At 27.9% G+C, this 21,448-nt stretch overlaps 1 protein-coding gene across 1 annotated transcript in view; it reads left to right on the forward strand.

Moving 5' to 3' along the window:
• Nucleotides 1-17,579: 17,579 nt before the first annotated feature.
• The window catches only part of LOC106330355, a 5,901-nt gene continuing 2,032 nt past the window's right edge, over nt 17,580-21,448 (forward strand). Inside the window, exon 1 of the mRNA XM_013768833.1 lies at nt 17,580-18,384. Within this exon, the coding sequence (XP_013624287.1) occupies nt 17,580-18,384 (805 nt within the window). The remainder of the gene's footprint in view (nt 18,385-21,448) is intronic.

The raw sequence follows: 21,448 nt of genomic DNA on the forward strand, positions 1-21,448 counted from the left end.
CGGCTCAACAGGCGGGCTATGAGGCACAGAGGAGGCTGAACCAGCAAATGATGGAGATGATGCAGAGGATGTACCCGAACGAAGTGTTTCCGAACGTGCCAGACCCGTAGTTTTTTTTTCTCAAAAACTCGGAATGTTTTATTTTTATTTGTACAACTTTGAATATTATCTAATATGTTTTCAATTTTAATTTTAATTTTATATTTTCGAATTTAAATTTCAAAAATTTTATTTTTTTTAAATTTTTTTTTTTTTAAATTCCGAGGAAATTAACTCTCGGAATATACCGAGGGACATGTTCCTTGGAATATATACCGAGGGACTCATTCCTCGGAATATTCCGAGGGAATCGTTCCTTGGAAATTCTCGATGAAAATTCCGAGGAACATTTCGTCGGAACTTCCGAGGATTGGACTATCGGAAAGTCCATCGAAATATCCCGAGGAAGTTCTCCCTCGGTATTCTCCGAGGAGCTTTCCGACGAACTGGTGGTCCTCGGAGTTTTTTCGGAAATTTGTTTCCTCGGAATTTCGTCAGAAATTTGTTTCCTCGGAATTCCGTCGGAAATTTCCGAGGAAATTCCGAGGAAAAATGAATTTCCGAGGAGTTATTTCCGAGGATTTGTTTCGTCGGTATGTCGTCGGAATAACGTTATTACGATGACATACCGACGATTTTTTTCCCTCAGTATGTCGCTGTTTTCTTGTAGTGTAATTGTTTTTTTCAAATAACCTTAAAAGTTGTAACAATAATTATAAAAATTTCACTTGAATCTCAGATTTCTTTTCTTGAACTTTCTTTATTGTATACTTTATAATACCTTTCCGTATTAAAATTCCAAATGCTCAAATTAGTAATATAGCAATGTATGTATATCATGCATATAAAACCAGAAATAACTTATTCTCAGAAAAAAACCCAGAAATTATATATATTTATGAATGTTTAAATATGTATTTTTGGGAAACATATGTTTAAATAATTATATTATGATGTAAGGTGCAAAACAATATTCTCATCATATTGTGTTTCTGTGGTAATTTTTATATTTTATTTTTACCTTCAAATAATTCAAAGTATATATTGTTTGAGTGGAATTTAATCCCTTTTCACCTGAAATCATGTAAACGTTTTCATTGCCAACATAACACGTACGCGCTTTAATTTTATGTATATTAAATTTTGACTGTAGATTTGAATTATAAACAAACAACTCAAAATAATTTTTACTTAATTTTTATGAACCGAAACATACATAAAACATATAATTTATATAAAAATATGTAAATTGTCATATATATACGATGATAGATATACGGTAATATATTTATAGAGTGGAAAATGTTACCGACATATATTAACTACGCATCACTCTTTTGCTTTAAGATAGTTATAAAATGTTATAAACAAAAAGTTTTATATTCTCTTTTATTTCCTTTTATTTTTTTTTTCAATGACGACTTTTTCTGTCACCTTTCCTCCCTTTTCTACTTTTGTTACTTTCACTTTCTTTCTTTTATTCTGTATGCATAATATACACCTAAATAATATTGTTCCAATACATATAACGTATGGTTGGTGTAATAACAACAAATATTTTGGGTTAGTCCCCCCGTTAGTCACTCTTTACTTCTTTAGAAATTACATATACTTTGGTTAATAACCGACATTTACATTAATATGGAAAGGTTCCTCAGCTACTTTAGTACTAAATAAATAAACTTATAATATATAATTTGAAATACAAAGACAGTGACAAATTAATTTGGATATGAAACTAAAGAATTTTTTTATCTGTATATCTTTATAAACTAAAAGTTATATCATTTACAAATTTAAGGATTTCTAGATAATTTCTATTAAAAATTATAAGCTTTTATCTATAAGGCATCTCATATCACCTAGTAAAATTATGTTTTCTGAGGTATATAAATAAAACTAAAGCTAAAAATATTATCAACGTACCAATCATATATCTATCAATTTTTTCTTTTACGCTTTATATCAATACCTACTATTTTCTTGTGTATATATTCATTAGATTAAGATTCATAACAAATAAAAATATAAATGTTTATAATAGATAAGAAAGTATAAGAACTACTAGATATGATTTAGTTAACCAAATTATTGACAAATAACATGAAAAATTAAAATAAAATAATATGTATCGCAAATCAGATTTTTTTAAATAATCACAAAAGTAAGAAAATTAACATTATTACGAGAGTGTATAAATTGTTTATAAGAGTATACAAATTGTATTACACAGAACTTAACAAAATTTTACTTCTTCGAAAATTATAAAAGTTTTAAAATAATTTTTTAATATTTATAAATCATTATTAAAATTATAAAATTGTCAACCATTTTATTAATTATCACGTAAGTAACATTATTACAGGGTTTATAAATTATTTCTAAGAGTAAATAAAATCCTAGTACACCTAACTTAATGAATATTTATTATAAATAAAACTATAAAATTAATCCTTATAAATTTTTATAAATAATTTATAAGAGTTTATAAAATATCATCTATAAGAGTTAATAAATCACTTAAGAGAGTTTTTGTCAACATTTAAGAGAGTTTAAATTCAAATAAATGTACATTTGTTAGATTTTATAAATCATATAAACTATATTACATATAACTTAATAACTCCACACATGTGTAGAATTTATAAGTGCGTATAATTATTTATAGAAGTTCATAAATCATATATAAATTTTAATAAATCATTTTTAAAAGTATATATATATATATATATATATATATATATAGTTACGTAAATATGTATTTATATGAATTTATAAATTAGATAAAACTGTAGTACACAGCTTAATATCCCATGTAAAATTAAAATTGTTCAAAAGAACAATCTCAAATGTCTCTATCAAATATTTTAATACTCCAATTCTTTCTCAATTATCCAAGAATCAGAGAAAAATACAGAGACAAGAATTTCATGGCACACAAGAATACTCCAATTTCCGACTTCAGTGAAAAATCAACTAATGTCGAAGTTTGGGTAAAGATAGTACGAGTATGGTAAACTACAAGTCAGCTTAATCTGAAAGAAAAACATCTTATTCTTGGTGAACCAAATGTAAATTCTAAGTTATATTTATTTGTTGTTTTATCGTACTAGAAATTTTGTTTAAGTTCCATGGAAAAATTAGGGTTGTAAAATCGAAGTAAGAATTTTTTATAATTTAGTGGAGAATCACTACTTTGACTATTTAGATGAAGACGGATGGAGGACTTTCCGGCGATTTGAAGTTACACCAAGTGTTGGATTGAGAATGAATACTCCTCGCCGATTCCACATCGATTTAGTCAAACGTAGTCAAATATTTTATAGATTTTCACTTATTGAAAACCTATGTTTGAACGTTTTCCATTCCAACGAGTTCTCTAAAGGAATGTTGACAACACTTATACGTCTGGTATGTATTCTCAGTTTATTTACAAGGAATGAATATGTTATGTTTAAGTAATTTAACATCCCAAGTTGCTCAAATTTTGTAGACGTCGTTGGATGGGTTACTACGTTAGGATATTTAACTCTCTCTCTTTGGATGATTCTTATGAGAAGATATTTCGTGAACATGTGTCTAAAATTGATTTTAAGATGAAACTCATATGTTCATAAAACTTGGATTTAAAATTCAAAGTCATCCTCTATGTATGTCACCAACACTACTATTTAGGTTCTGATCGGTAAGAGCTGTAGCTTTAAAATTTTTGCTGTAGAAAAAAATCTGTAGACTTTTTGCTGTGGTTTTAGATTTTATTGCTGTAGAATTTTATGGAAAGCACTAAAAAATTGCTTTGGATATTTGGCTCTGCAGAGTACTTGTACAACTGTAGGTTATTTCAAAAGCTGTGGTTTCAAAAAAAAATTTAAAGCTTGATTGCTTTGAATTTGGTGCTTTAAAAATAAATAGGGCTGTGGACAGCACTTACAGCAACTACCAATCACCCTCTTAGTGGGTGTGAATTGGAATGCGAAGCTTCATGAGAGATTTTCCAAGATTTTGATCTGAAAAGTTGGAGGTTGACTAAGTACCATAAAATGTTCTTAGCTTTGCGTTTTTGGCGAATCAATTACATGGAGCAAGGCGAAATTTTTATGCATTTTAATATTAATGACTTCATTTGTGGCTATACTTTAACAGATTTACATTGTTGGCAATTTTCAAGAAAAGTCAAGATCACAAACTAAAGACTGTGTGTTAAATTCATCTTCGATCCACTATAGATTTAATAGTGATGTTATAATTATATTTTACAAACAAGGCGCGGAATAAACATTATATATAAAAATTATTTATTATATTAAAGGTCAGCAACTATTAAATATATAATTAAATTGATGCGTACATATAAATCAATTTTTTAATCTAAAAATATTTTTTTAAATATTTGATAGGATATGTAATTAAATTTAAATGATACTAACATACATAGTATATTTTAGTATATTTTTAATATTAATGTCTATTAAATGATGATTTCTACTCATATAGTTTTTTTTGATCATTTGTATTTTTTATAGAAAAAAAATTAAATTACTGATAACAAAATTTTCATTGTGGGATTAATAGTTTTAATAATTTATAATTTAAAAAAAAAAATAAGTTGTCAATGTTAGTTCAAAACTTTCACCAAAAAAATGTTCAAATAAATTTTGAAACTAAAAGATTTATGTACTTTATATGGTTTATAGTTTAATTTAAAACGATATATATATATATATATATATATATATATTAATCTTAATAATTAATTAAATTATACTTTTTACTTATATAATTTTGTAATCATTTGAATGTGAGACTTTTAACAGTTTTAGTAATTTATAGTCGTTTTTAAAAATTCAAAATATAACATATACAGAAAAATCTAATTTTTTTATTATATGGTTATTGTGGTTGTTTAATTTATTTAATAGTTTAATATTAAACAAATATGATAGAAGATACAATAATTTTTATCAAATCTTTATTATTCAAAATCATTAATTGCCATATATACTTTAGCCACATTAGGCAATTACGTAAATTTTATTTAAGGAAATAATAAATTACATTAATAATGAATTTATTGTTAGTTTAATAAAAAATTTATTATATAATTAGATGGACCAAGATATTTCTCTAATGATTCTAAGAATCATTCTAGTGATGACTACAAAAAGAAATTGTAATGTTTCTCAAATAATATATAGGTGATATTATTAGAAGTATTAATATACATAATATTTTAGATAAATATATTGATGCTTCTGATATTTTCGAATACGAGTAAAATTTTGATTCAGTTTGGTTCAGATCTGGTTCATCAAATACAGGAAATAAGGTGTCGTTCTGATATTTATGTCAGATTGGATTCGGTTTAACACCTTAAAATTTGTATCGGACCAGGCTTAGAACTTTGATCTAGGTAGTTTGCTCAGACTTATCATTGAACATAGAAGAGTACGTTGTTTAATAAATCATAAGAGATAATGTTGTCAATCAAAGGTTTTCTTTTGAGAGTTTTTTTATAGAAAATAATAAGAGTGTATATGTCATTTCCCATTAAAATTGTATTTCAAACTATTTTTGTAGTTGCAGTTTTGTAAACTTCTAAAGAAAAGGTCATATCTTACTAAACTTTCAAAAAAAAAATATATATATATATTCTTATTCTAAAAATGGAAAACATTTATATTTCAAAAAGGAAAACCTACAAACTATCTTATATTTGAGACAGAGGAGTACTATTTTCTCAGAAAATAGAATTTACTATATAAAATTTACTAAGGAAGGTAATCATGCCATAAATCATTGTAATACTACATTTTTTTTTCTAAAGTTGAAAAGAAATCAATTAAAGCTCCAATATATTGCTAACTTTAGTTCACATCTAAGGGCATGATTGCTTTTGCTGCTACCACCTCAAAATGCAGTTTTTGCGGTTGGTAACGGGTGTTGATGTTTTGCAACAAAATATTGTTTTTAAAACTGCATAAATATAAAAAGAAAAATATTCAATTAAAATGTTAAATTGAAGTGATAGAAATACTAAATTTTATATATTATATTTTAATTCGTAGTGTAAAAATTTAAAACAAAACTATTTTCTATATTTTAAAAAAAAAATAATAGTATAATTTTATAAATAAATTTTCTATATTTATTATAGTAATATTTTTTTTGATATTTTATAATTTTATAATATAAATATTGTTACTTATTATTTAACCATTGTTGCATTTGGGAGTTAACCAGTCATAAATATTTCGTAAATGCAACAATTTTTAACTGTCGTATCCGTCGTACAAATCTCTTAATAATGCTTAAAATTACAACCATCCGCATCCGCAAACACCCGCAACCGCTACGGTTACACTATCCAGGCCCTAAGTACAGATTGGTTATTTATATTTCAGTGATACTTATAGCTTTAAATCCATTCATTTGATAATTCAAAGAAATAAATATTATAATCAAGCATGGGTTTTCATTGTTGTACTGATATGAAAAGGGAAACTCTAATAAGATTTTTGTATTAACTGGCAGTTCAGAAATCCCAAAACTTCTTGGTTCAAAAATAGAAATATATTTTTTCAACACGTAAAATTCTTTTTAACAAAGAAAATATTCACGCTTAGTTAAGATCCACAAAATAAACCAAATAATTGAAGTCTGGTGGCAAGGGCTAATTCGGGGCATGACGTAAATTCATCTGTTTTGAATTTGATTCCAACTGAGAACAAAGTTGTTCTTATTTCATCAGTTTGGGTTTGTCTTTCGGTCCAAATAGTTTCTACGGTAATACAGTAATAAACGATTAAAACGATTTGGTTATTCTCTGGTATTAATTGAAAAATATTTCAAATAGTGGAGGTAATTGTAATCAACTATTTCTAGAACCTACCGGATCACTTGATAGGACATATAAAATTACAGAAAATAAAATAACAATGGAGGAAGAAAGTTGAGGCTTGATTGTGATAGGAGTCACGGTAATCTTACGGTCAGTGGGTACGTAGCATCTCCAAAAAAGCATGCATTCTGGAGTTTTTAGATTTATAATTAAGCTCCTTTTAACTTATTGCATATTCATGCCCTTTTTCAAAAAAAAAAAAAAAACTTATTGCATATTCACGAGAATGCAATGCTACTTTTTCGTTTAAGGATAGTTTCGGTTTTATTTATACAGGAAAATGTTTTGTAGAACTGGTATAAATGTTTTCACATCAACCAAAATTTACAAATTATTTACTGAAGCTACGGTGAACGATGAAAGTGCTATTAGGATGGGTAGGATAGATCAATATCCAATTTACGTTGGTATAAATTAGAAGACATAATAATAGGTACAACAATTAGAACATTTGTATTGGGCCCATACCTAAACCACCAAAGTCGTCATATATGTTTTTTGGGTCTGAACTGACCCAATTAACACTTGTGCATAACGAGGAGGCCTACGCATAATATTAGTAACCCGAAATCCAAACCGAACCCGAACCAAAAAATCCGATCTGTATCCGGTTCGAAATATAAAAAAATATCTGAATGGGTCTTGTAAGGTGGTACAAAACATATCCGAACCCGAAGTATTATTAACCGAACCCGAACGGATAACCCGAAAAACCGAAAAAACGAAAAAATCCGAAAAAATATCCGAAGAAACCGATCCGAATGTCCAAAATAATATACAATATAATTATATGAAACATGAATATATACTTCAAATATTCAATTTCATATTTATTTTGATATGTTGTCTAACAATAAGTATTTAAAATTTAAATAACTATCTTAAATACTTAATTATATATAAATAAATATTTATATTTCTTATATTTTACTTTTAAATTTTAGATTTTATTTCGGGTATATCCGAACCGATCCGATATAACCCAAATCCGAATGATATATGATTACTTTATGGGTTCTATGATGTGATACAAAACCGATCCGAACCCGATGTGTTATATCCGAACCCGACCCGTACTTGCAAATTTACTAGAATGAGACCTGAGAGGTGTTATAAAAAAAACCGAAATCCGAAAAACCCGATCCGAACGCCAGCGGGTACCCGAACGTCCATTCCTAATAACGAGACACTGAACATGTGGATGAAAGACAAAATCTTGGTTCATGAGTAAAACAACTGAAGGACCATTATAGATGGCGGAAGTGGGCGACGTTAACAGTGTGGCACCACGCTGCAATGACAAGAATTTGTGCTTTTTTCTAAAGAAAAATCGGTTTTATTCAGATGAAGCCAAAGGTTTTTCAGTATAGGAGAAATGCGATGTTAGATTTATATTTCACGTTTCATTTGGTTACGAAGATTACCAACCAAACTAATTGGAATGTGGAACTTAGATTAGCTCGTCGTTTGTCATGGTTTAGTCGAAATTTATCGCAATATACGACCTTTTGCAACAATCTACGCAGTAAAAACTCTATGAAATAATAATGTTGGGACTATAGTATTTTATTAAAATTTATAGAGTTATTAATGTACAAAAAGTTTTTTTAGATGTTTTTCTATTTTTGAATACTTTTATTTATAAAATAAAAAATAGTTCATTTTACTGATATACATAAAATAAATTTTAGAAATTAGACTTTCATATTGTTTTATTCTATTATTTAGTTTATATTTTATGTTTCATAAAATTTAAATGTGGTTTTATATATAATTTTACTAAATATTATCAAAATATATTGAAATTTTAAGAAAAAATAGAGATAATTTCATTGTGGATATAAAACCAACAATATAATGTTTAGTTTGTACTTATAATGTGTATATATATATATATATATTATTAATTTATAATTTTAACTGGACCATATATTTACATAGAATTTTCTATAAAAAATATTATTTTATTATTTTATCTATTTATATCATATTTTAAATTGATGCAACTCGAGACCAAAAAATTTTATTAATATATAGTGTTTATTAATTTACTGAATATTAATTTATAGAGTCTATACTGTACTATTTTTTTACAGTACAATAAACCGATTCACGTCTTTTGTTTTGTAGAATTGTAGCATCAGTGCAAAGTTTCTTTCATGATTTTTTTTTTTCAAAAAGAGTATAAGTTTCTTTAGGATTTAAGATCAATGAGGGCTCTTCAACTTAGAGCATTCGATTTTTGGTTTATTTTTTATTTTTTGGTTCTTTTGGATAGAGATATAGGAACCATTCATATATTATCAGACTTTTTTTTTTTTTATTAACCTGGGGGTATCCCGAATCTATGGAGAGCCCCAGACTAATCCCCAAGAAAAGGTGCAGCCCAGAGATAGATCCTCTCTCCGGGTATTCAAATGGACCCTAAAGCATAGATCCATATCTGTGTTAGGTAACCAATATAATTGTGACTTAGTTTCGCGCAGCAGGTGGATCGAACCTGAAACGTGTTGGCGTCTCAGTCCCGTCTCCTTACCACTCGACCACAATCACCCGGTCATATATCATAAGACCTGGTTCGGTTTTGTTTGATTTCTGTTTTTGTATAATTTTGGGTAAAATATTTGATAGTTCGAATTATTTGACTTAATTATCAGATATTCGATTTTGAGATGATAAATTTATTCGGATAATTCTACTATTAAATATTTTTGAATATAAATATTAAGTTTATATATGGTAATTATAAGTATTTGGTTATTTCTAAACTAAACATAATTAATATTTTTAAATATATAAATCATATTTCATATTTTTTGGTCTAGATTCGGTTCTCGGTTTTTCAAGTATAAAAAAGTAAAAACAATTTAGATATGTGTGAATTCGATTTTGGTTTTGGTTTCAACCTTTTTTCAGTTCTTCGGTTTTTGGGTAAATACCAGTCGTACTCCAACTTATGGTAATGATACATTGATAGCAGAATCTAATATATTAATTAAGGGTCCTATTTATATCTACTATTAAGTATTAACAAGTTATAGTAAGACTACATAAATAATTAGTTAATATAACATAGTTGATTCTTTATATTAATTATAAACCAACTATAAATTTATTTTTTTTTAATTATAACTAGATCCTGATCCGCGCGCCAGCGCGGATATGAATTTTCAGTTTTTAATTATTTATTTTATTAAACGATGTATTTGTAAAATTCATTCATATTATATTCATTAAGTAAATTTTTTTTTTGCATCTTAAACTATCTATTTTTTTTACGAATGTGTGATATCATATAAAACATATAGAAAAATGAGTATACATAGTTAATTAGATAATTGAAAAAACATAAATTTTTCTTTCGTTTTCGATATCATATAAATAATGATCCGCCGAGTTAACAAAAATCAATATTTTTTTATGTGTAATTTTGTTTTGACTATTTCCTTAAAACTAAACTAAATTTTACATATTTTAATTAGAATATTTTTAATATCTTTACCTTTTTATTTGAAATGCAACTCAATATTTTTTTAAAAATTATAACAAAATATTTAAAAAATATTTTTAGAATTTGTTTGAAAAATATGAAAATTACATTTTAAATTAAAATTATCCTAAATAATGATAAGTTTTGATGTAAACGAAAACTCAAATTATGTCAAAAATAATGACATTCAATGATAATAACAATTTTAATTGATTATTTTTTAAAAAATACATTTACAAAAATATTGTTTGAAAGGAAATTCATTTATCTTTCAAATATAAAATGAAAATATTATAATTAAATAATAAAAAATATAAATAAAAACCATAAATTTAGTAAATGACAAATGAGTTATATTAAGCTAAAATTTTATTTCTAACAATTTAGCGAATGACAAATGAGTTATGAGCAAATAATACCATATAATTTTTAAAAACATAGTCTTTCTTAAATATTTTTTGAATAAATAAATATTTTTTAATTTAATCAACTGAAAATAATATCCGTACAATTGTGTGAGTCAAATTCTAGTTTTATTGATGCATTTTATATATTAGTGTTGTATGTATTAGGTAACATTTTAATGATGCATGTTTTTTAAAATCTCCATTATTAAAATTATACACGTAAGGATAACTCATTACTTTTTTTTGTTGAATAAATGACATTATGTCCAAATTTATTTAAGGATATTTCATTAAGGTAACTCAAAAAGACAAACAATAAAATAGGAAGTTTAAATTCATTTAAGCATATTTCATTAATGTTACTGAAAAGACAAGTAATAAATTAGGCAGTTTTATTCGTTTTAGGATATTTCATAAATGCAACAGAAAAAAACAAGGAAAAAATAGGGAGTTTAATTAATGAAGTAAGAACATTTTCAAATGGGTACTTCTCTTTTAATAATATAGACAAGATCTATTGAAAAAGAATCTAACAATATCTTACTTAAAAATTTAAACATTTTATAAATAACACATTAGTTAATTTCGTAATTAGTAATATAATATTATTGTAAATTAATGTTAACTAAATTTTTATTATAAGACAAGAAAATAAAAATTCTATCCTATTTTCTTTTTAAAAATTATAATTATATTCTGTATTATATAAAAATAAAGTGCTATATGAATTAAATATGGCAAAATTAAATTAAATAAGTAAATTAGAAATTTTATTTTTAAAAATTTTTTATTAAAAAAATTATTACTCATCAATAAAATGGTTTAAAATTCGTAAACTATATAACATTTTATACAAAAATAAGTGTATTAACATAGGTTAAACTTTTATATCTACAACTATATATTTTATTTTATTTATTTTGAAACTATCAACAATATATTGTTAAAAGAATTTATCTACAAAAATATAATAGTATATAATAACTTTTATAAATATACTATTTAAAAATATCTTATTAGAAAACTATGAAATACAATAATTCATTTAAAATATCAATGACAAATAAGTTTTTTATTAAAACTATAACAAAATATGTTTAGAAATATTTTAGAAAATATTACCAAAAATTTAAATATTTTTATAAAATAATATATTAATGTAGTAAAAAATAAATTAAAATTCATGTAATATTCCAGACTCAAAAATAGTTGTGTAATTTTCCAAAAAACTTTTGACAAAATATAAAATCTTGAAAATAAATATTAAAAATATACTTCAAATTTTACAAAAGATAAAATCATAGATAATAAAGAATAAATAATAAATTTTGAAATGCACCACGAAAAAACAAACTATATATGTTGTAAAAATTAATGCAATCTAATATTTTGAAATTTTAATTAAAAAAGAAGAAAATTTAATATCATAACACCCAAAAATATCCTAAATCAATGTTTTACTAAAAGAATATTATAAATGATACTATGTATACAACTTACTACAATAATAGGGCTATATTATTTAAAGAAAACAGTGTTTTTACTTATAAATCCCTAAAATACTAAAATGATATATGTAAAAGTATATTTTTTTTAACGCAGCATGTAAATATAAATTATCTTAAACATATTTTTTTCTTTAATATAAGCAAATAAATTTTAAAAATGTATTATATGTAAAATGTATAACTTAAAGAAAAAACTATTTTGAAAGAGGTTCTCTATTGGATTATTTCAGATTGTTATTTTATTGTACCTACTCGAAATTATATTAATAAGTGATAAAAATTAATAACAAAGTAAATTGTATTAAATAAATTACTATATATTAATAATGCTGAATATGAAATATAAACAATAATATTATAGAGTTACACAATATATAACACTAAAATGAAAATTTTATATTTAAAACATTTGTAATAATATAAAATATATTTATAAATAAAAATAATTTATGCACATACGTGCGGGTAAAATCTAATATTTTCTTAAATACAAGATTTTCTTCGTAGATTAAAAAAAGACAAGAATTTTTTCAGTAATCGAAGACACTTAATTTATAGGCTATATAAGAGACTGTAGTTTTAGTAAAAAACACAAAAAGAAAACAGTAATCTCTTGTCGAGAATTTGAACACCTACTTAAACTATCTACGCTGGTTTATGGTTGTTTATGTTTATCAGCTATTAAGAGACTATAGTTTTTCAAAAATAAAAATAAAATAATAATCAAGTGTCAAGAACCTGAACACCTATTTTCAATAGGTGACGACGTTGATGAAAAAAATTTATGGTAAATTCTTGATTCCTCAGATTTTATATCAAGTAGATTAAATTTTTAGTCAACTAATTAAACATGTCTGTCTCATTTTTTTCTTCTATTTCTCATTGATGAATTCATTTATAAAGAAAATTTTTCCTCTTCAATTATGATAAAGAATAAATGAAAAAAAAAATTATTTTTAAAATTTCGAAAATGAATTTTTATTTATTTTTTGTTATTTTTTTTGTCATTCATGGAGCCGTTACCAGTCAAAGCCTACTATCTACGTTAGACTTTTTTATTTTCCTTCTTTTAAATATGATAATGGAGAATATCTTCAATAGTATATTTCTATTTTAAAAATAAATGAATGAAATTGTTCCTTTTACTATTAAAATATTTAATGGTGATGTTTAACGCGTTAGCTGAGCCCCATATCAGAATAGACCGAGGGGTGAACCACACTCGAGCCTCTATCTCATCCCTTCGCTCTTTTAAGGGAGTGGTCGTAATTAAGTTGAATTAAATTTAAGTTGAATTAATGAAAACCTAAAATGCAATATAACATATATATACTCTTTTCAAAAAAAAAATAACATATATTAAATAAAAATAAAACGACATAAGAACAATAAAAATTAAAATACCATGTTGTCAGGAATGAATATCATAAAAAGTGTTACGAACTAAATTACGTAAATTCATTTTTTTATTTTGAACTCACTCAATACATACGAACAGAAAATACATTCACCTTACCGCTATATGTATTCAACAAAACCATCATATACAGATATTCGATCTTAGATACCTAAAGCTATACGTTAAAACACAAGGACTAATTCACAAAATTAGATAATAACTCTAATACCTACAAAAATATATGATTTGACAATTCAATGACAAAGTAACCTCTAGGTTCTCAAATTTCTCCATGTGTCATGACAAAATTTGACAGCACAATGTCAAATTAATTCCAAAAATTTCACATATCTCAACACAAGGACACATAAACTTCCAAGATTCTCAAGCCTCTATATCAGCATTTCTATAAATACCATTAGAATCTCCATGTTTTACTTTCCTATATGTGCTATGTGATGTAATCTTACATATATCATCCAGATTTATTTCAGTAACTATTCCAACTATTATCTCCATATTTCTTTTGATTTTTATGTATAGTTGGGATGCTTATGAGCCTTGCTTTATGGGTTTTTAGTGTGAACTCTCTCGGATCTGTTGAATGATCTCATGATTTATGTTTAATGTTTCTCTTCTTAGATTTTTTTTCACGAGATAAGTTTACACGTATGTTTCAGATGAGGTTGGAGATCTCTGGTGTTGGACGTTAGTTTGGGCCTAATGCATGCTTATCGAACAAGTTTCTGATGAGAATTTGGACTTTATGTAAATGGTCTGATGAATTGGTTTTAGGACTTTGGGCTAACGGTTTCTTTATTCATTCTCTTGATTGATCGTATAAAACATATTATATTTTGTACTCTAAGACCATGGTTAATCCGGATTAAATAAGAGATATAAAATCGGTTTTTAGACGAAAAATATATAAAAAAAATATCAAAACATGAGTTAATAACTCCAAATTAAGAGCTCGGACTAATCACGCTCTAATCAACTCATGCATGCATGCAATAACTTGGTGACGTTTGGTGATTTGTTCTTAATGCTTGCTAAAACAATGGCACCTCTATTCCCAGCCGTCTATGGAAACGCTACCATGGGTCTCGAGCTTTTACCGTCTTTATTCACTTTTAGGGCCCAGTTTCTTGAGAAAAATATATAATAGGATTTGCATCTGAAACGAAACTTTTTTTAATGCTGAAGAAATTCTATAGAGTGTCAAAGAATACAAAACAAAAGTTTAGGAACCTAAACCATGATAAACAGAACCCAAATTAAAGACCATTAAGACAACAAACAAATGAAAATCACAGCTGCTGATCACACTGGTGACTGGCCACTTGATAGTCAACAAATTCTTGAACCAAAACCGGTCCAACAAATTCAATAAAGGCAAATGCTCTTCTACTGTGTAGGAAAACCTCTCCCTCTAACAATCCATGCGGATTGCAGCGCCTGCTAACTTCTGTTTCTTGGACCATGATATAATCCTATGTTACATTCCCTCGTAGTCTGTTCATTGATACGACACTCCAGAGCGGTGAACCATTGGTTACTATCTTCTCAACACTATGCAACTGTCTTGATTGCTAAGAAACTCCCTCTTTCTAACAAAAACAGGTTCATATTCTTCTTAATCATTTATAAGATCCACGGAAAAGCATTGTCCTATCTCCACTAAGACAAAAACCCAAAAGGTAGTTAAAATTACCATGGAGTCAATAATAATATTAAGGGAAATTTACTAGAATGACTCTAATTGATCTAAGAATTACTAGAATGAATGTTTTTTCAAAATTAATAGAATATTTTTTCTGGTCAAACTTGCCCTTTCACACAGTTATACAAAAAAAATATTACCAAAGTACCCTCGACGAAAAATTATATTTTTTAAAACAAAATCTATCGAGTAATAAATATATTTATAAAATCTGAGAAGAAATAAAAATCTACCGTTAAAGTGGTGCCAGAATTTCTTAGAAACGATAGATTTGTTCACACGGCAGATTTAATTGTCCGATTTGATTATAAAACAGATTTTTAAGCATATATAAGTGGAATGATTAGCAGATTTGTTAGAGGTGATAGATTTACGTGGTCAACTTATTTTCTCATGGATCAATTTTTTTTTGTTCGAATTATTTTTTACGGAGATTTATATATCCGATTTAAAATATAACTTTCGCAAACCAAATATAATGCAACTCTTTCAGCTTCACAATAATTCTAATAGCTGATTCCCTCAACTCAGACCAAACATCTTCCCCAAGTTCTTCTCTCACGATTTGAATGTTGGAGAGATAACAACTATGGTTCATGCTTCTACTCTGAACTAGGGTTTTTCCAACCTCATACTGACGATGAGGATACTTTCTCATACCTGAAGAAGAAACCATACCTGAAAAAGAAAGCACTTAACAAGTTACTTTCTTCTCTAGGAGCAAAATTTCTTACTAGTCTCATAATCGAAGTTCTGAAGAAAAAAAGCAGAAACAAAATTATGAATAATTAAGGCTACTGGATTTTTTTCACAATTTAAGAAAAATTGTGAGTAATCTTGGTATCTATGACCATGGGTTCAACTGAATTTTCATCAAGTGGTAAACGAACTAGGAATTAGAGTCTACAAATTTTCACAATCAATAAACAATAGTGAAAGAGTCTGTCATAACCAAACTTTAATTACAGAAAAAAAAAGTCGAGAGATTTCAAAGTGAAAGAATGTTGAAATTGAGATTTAGGGTTTTCGAAATTAAACATCTCAATCAAATAATATATGTTAAAAAAGTGTAATAACTACTGGGAATTGGATGATTTAGCACTTACAGTTGAAATTGGGATCTAGGTTTACACAAAAGAAAGACGATGGCGACTTGAGGGGGAGGTGTCGACGGCGGCTGTGACGTAGGAGTTGTCGACGGCGGCTATGACGTAGGAGATGTTGTCGGAGTGGGATAGGGACGACAGCGACTCTTGATTGGAGATTGTTCATGTCCTATGTTGATGTCGTCATGAGAGAGAGACCCGTCAAAACCAAGGTTTGTTTCTAGTTCTTGTTTTTGTCGATTTTGTTTTTTCAAATTTAACATATATTTTCCAATTTTTTAATTTATTTATGTGGCAGTTTTGTAGTTCATCAAATTAGTAATGGGCTTTTAGTAAATTTGCTTATACCTCATTTTAGTCTAGTAATTTAAATTTAATATGAGTTATTCTAGTAATTTTTAGATGAATGAGAGTTAGTCTAGGTAATTTCTCTAATATCTATATATATATATAAAGTTGGTTTTTTTCCTTCTTATGACATGTGGAAAGGGGTTTGTTGACATGTGTCCTCATATTTTTTTTTTAAAATCCTTCTTCATTTAAATTATTGTGATTTGCTCCATCAATTTTTAATTATGTACTATCTAATCTTTCTCATATTTGTTGGTCCCTAAAATTCAAGAAATAAATAAAAGAATATAAATATATTTTAAATATTTAATTTATTCACAGTTAAATCTATATATATCTATATATATAAAGTTGGTTTTTTCTCTTCTAATGACATGTGGAAGGGGGGTTTGTTGACATGTGTCCTCGTGTTTTTTTTTTAAATCCTTCTTCATTTAAATTATTGCAATTTGCTCCATCAATTTCTAATTATGTACTATCTAATCTTTCTCATATTTGTTGGTCCCTAAAATTCAAGAAATAAATAAAAGAATATAAATATATTTTAAATATTTAATTTATTCACAATTAAATATATATATATATATAAAGTTGACTTTTTTCCTTCTTATGACATGTGGAAGGGGGGTTTCGTCCTCTTGCAAAAGGTTTCATTCGTATGAAGATCCAGAACGGTTGTAGTGTGAGATTCTGGACAGATTTGTGGCACCCTAAGGGCCGACTGATTGACCTAGCGGGTGAAATAGGGACTCAGAAACTGGGTATTGGAAGGAGTGCTAGGATCTGTGACGTGTTCGTAGATGGTGAGTGGAGATTTCGTAGATGTCGTGACCATTTCCTTCAAGATCTTGTTCATGACATTCGAGAGCTCCCACTAATTTTGACTGCAAACGTGTCTGACGGGGTGTTATGGAGAGATGGAGACGACACCTATAGCAGCAGGTTTAACTCCAAGAACACTTGGGGTAATATTAGAAAGAAGAAGGATCAAGTAATGTGGAGTAGGCTGATTTGGTTTCAGCAAGGAGTGCCGAGATTTGCTTTCATCACGTGGTTGGCTGTAAGAGACAGGCTATCAACTGGACATCGCACTGCGCAGTGGGGCCAAGCACAATATTGTCTCTACTGTGGGGAGCCAGACGAAACCCGAGATCATCTATTCTTTGCTTGTCCGTACACATTCACACTTTGGCTCAAAGTTGCAGGAAACTTATTTGGCAAGGACCCAGATCCTGATTGGGATACTACCATCACGAGGCTCTTGACAGGTCACTATGATCGGCTTACATTTATTCTGCTCAGACTTGTGCTGCAGGTTACTATCTACTACATTTGGAGAGAACGGAATGAGAGACTCCACAACAATGTTTCAAAGCCGGTTGAGCACATTGCTAGATTGGTGGACAAGACAATTCGTAACCGCATCATGTCTACGCGTTATTACTTAAGGCCAAGGTTGCAAGGTCTGATGCAAAGGTGGTTTGGAGCTCATGATACTTAATTTGGTTGCTTGCTCTTATTATTCAATTGTAACCACATAGGCTTGTACATATATTCTTTCTAGTATGATCAATAAATTTGAAATTTCATCAAAAAAAAAATTATGAAGTTTTACTAAATTAATTGATAAAAAAATATGACGATTCTCATATATCATAAAATAGTGTTTAACATACATTAATACAAATGTAGAATGTGGTTAGAAATTTTAAAACAACACTAAAAAATTTCTCATATTTATTGGTCCCTAAAATTCAAGAAATAAATAAAAGAATAAAAATATATTTTAAATATTTAATTTATTCACAATTAAAAATGGCATAAACTTTCACCATTTTATTATTTTTACTAATTTTTATTATTTCATTTACAAATTATATATTTATTTCACTATTAATATCATAAGATAATCAAACTAAGAATAAGAAATTAGAGCATCAACGCAAATAACCAAGAAAGCGGGCCAAAGAAAGAATAATAATTGAAAGGCCAAAGCCACCAAGAAGCAGGAAGATATATGGCTAAAACACTAGAATCACAACCAGTAGCTAAAAGGTAAGAAATACCTCACAAACTAAACAAGAACATACAAGACGGCCATGCAAGTGCAAAACCACAAAGTTGTGGATAGAAGGGACCAAAGCTCCAAGAGACTAACTCCGCACACCTATACCAAGAGAAATATAGAAAGAAAGGAAACAATTTGAGAGAGGGAGAATGAAAGACAACCACTGAGAAATTAGAGACTAAACTTGAGACAAGAAATAACCTTCCAAGCCCACATAGCATACACGAACGAAAACATTATACAAACCTGAAGTGGCAAACATGGTGAAAAGGAGAGCCACCAGAGATGCGATGAAAGCTGCAAAGAGATACGAGAATAGAGAGGGAAAGGGAGACGAAACGAAATCAGAAAACTATGGAGCCGTCCTCGAGCCATAAAAGAGAGCATATAAACCAGAACACCAAAAAATAGATCTTAAAAACCAAGACGAACAGAGACACTATTGACGATAAGCCAACAACGATGAATACAACATCAAAGACGACTAAACTCTGGCTCAACCAAAGAGACGCAGTTCCAAACATCAGCTGAAATCTAAGGAAGAAGAAGACCTGTCAATATTGACTGGAACAGCCTACAATGACGTGAGAATCAACCGAACAACTGAAAACTCATAAACTTTATCTACAACAAATACCATATAATCTCACAGGTGAAGAAAGTAAGGAAGAACAAGAGAAAGAGGTGAATCTTTTTCCAGTGATGGTGAGAAGTATCGCACACCAGAAAGGTAACGAAATACATAGACGGTGACAGCTCAAGGTCAAAATATGGGGAGAGGGCAAAAAACACAGTTATAATTTTCAAAAAAAATAAAATACAATAAAAACATAGTTATACTTATTTATATATAATTAAGTATTTAAAGTAGTTATTTAAATTTTAAATACTTATTGTTAGATACCATATCAAAATAAATATGAAATTGGATATTTGAAGTATATATTCATGTTTCATATAATTACATTGTATATTAGTTTGGACATTCGGACCGGTTTCTTCGGATATCTTTTCGGATTTTTTTGGGTTTTTCAAATTTTCGGGTTACCCGTTTGGGTTTGGTTAATAACACTTTGGGTTCGGATATATTTTGTACAACCTTACAAGATCCATTCGGGTATTTTTTATATTTTGGACCGGGTACAGATCGGATTTTCCGGTTCGGGTTCGGTTCAGATTTCGGATTATGGATTTTATGCCCAGACCTAGTTTTAGGTCTTCTCCATGTGTGTTTATTTACATTTTCAGTTGTATATTTACTCTACAAAATTTGGTAACATTATATAAGAAAATAAAAATAGATGTCTATGTAACTCCGAAAGTAAACAAAAATAATATCTCTGTACAGTTATTAAAACATATACTAATGTTAATGTAAAGAAAACCAACCTGAGATTATGTCATGATCTAGATAGTAAATATGAAAGTCCCTAGCGTTTCTCCACCTTTTTTATTACGGAGGGGGCCTTGTAAATCTTTAACGTGAGCTTCGTACTTTCCTTTCTCGAATTCAAACAAACAGAGAAATAATTTAGTCAATTTCAGAAATGGTATTGACATAATTTGACGTTTACCTTATCATCACATATTCACAATACTGCATATAAATATATAGCTTTTGCCAATATCTAAAAGAGCAACAGAAATGAAAACATTCATACGTAAGTTAGAAGAGAAAAAGGTTCATGAAAACTCAATATGATTATGTCTCACTAACCTGGATTTTAACCTTTATCTGCTAACCAGTTGACCGGAGATTGTGTCCATCTAAATTTAGAATAGTAGACTTAGTGATGTTGATACGACTGTCAGATGTCATCGATATGTCTTTGTTAGTGATAATTGAAATTTTATTACTCTCGTAAAGAGAAAGAGAGACAGTCAATGAAATCATAGCATGTCGAGAAGAATTCATGTCAAATTTTATAGGGAGAAAGGTTAGCGGTTTCAAAGATTGTGGGATCATGATGTAGTGGGAGTGGGAAAGATAATAGAGATTATAAATCAGCTATTTGTTTTCGTGTAAAAGAATCTTTCTACATTTACTTTTTCTATAATTTTTTAATAAATTTCATGTGTCATTATTTTATTTGTTAGGTGATTTGCGATTTAGTATATAAGGGATATTTATTATTGCTCCCGATAAAAATGATTTCTAGAAGAGAGACTTAGTTTCAGTATTGTAAGAGCATCAGTATTGGTTTAATCTCTCAAGTCCAATTTCATAAATATTTATATTAATATTTCATCACCAATGATTTATGTGGGAACCGGAATTCACACCGTCGAGATTTGTTAATCGGAGGAAAGCCAAGCTAACTTAGCCTTCCCTGAAGGTCCCGGTTATCTGCTGGGCTACGCACAACACAATCAATATGAAAGAGTTGAAAGTAATAAATCGTAAAAGAGTGAAAAGAGAACAAAGAGGTCTTATTTCCGAATTCGCGTTTGAGCGTGAA

The sequence above is a fragment of the Brassica oleracea genome, chromosome C3 (genome assembly GCF_000695525.1).
Source record: "Brassica oleracea var. oleracea cultivar TO1000 chromosome C3, BOL, whole genome shotgun sequence".
NCBI lineage: Eukaryota > Viridiplantae > Streptophyta > Magnoliopsida > Brassicales > Brassicaceae > Brassica > Brassica oleracea.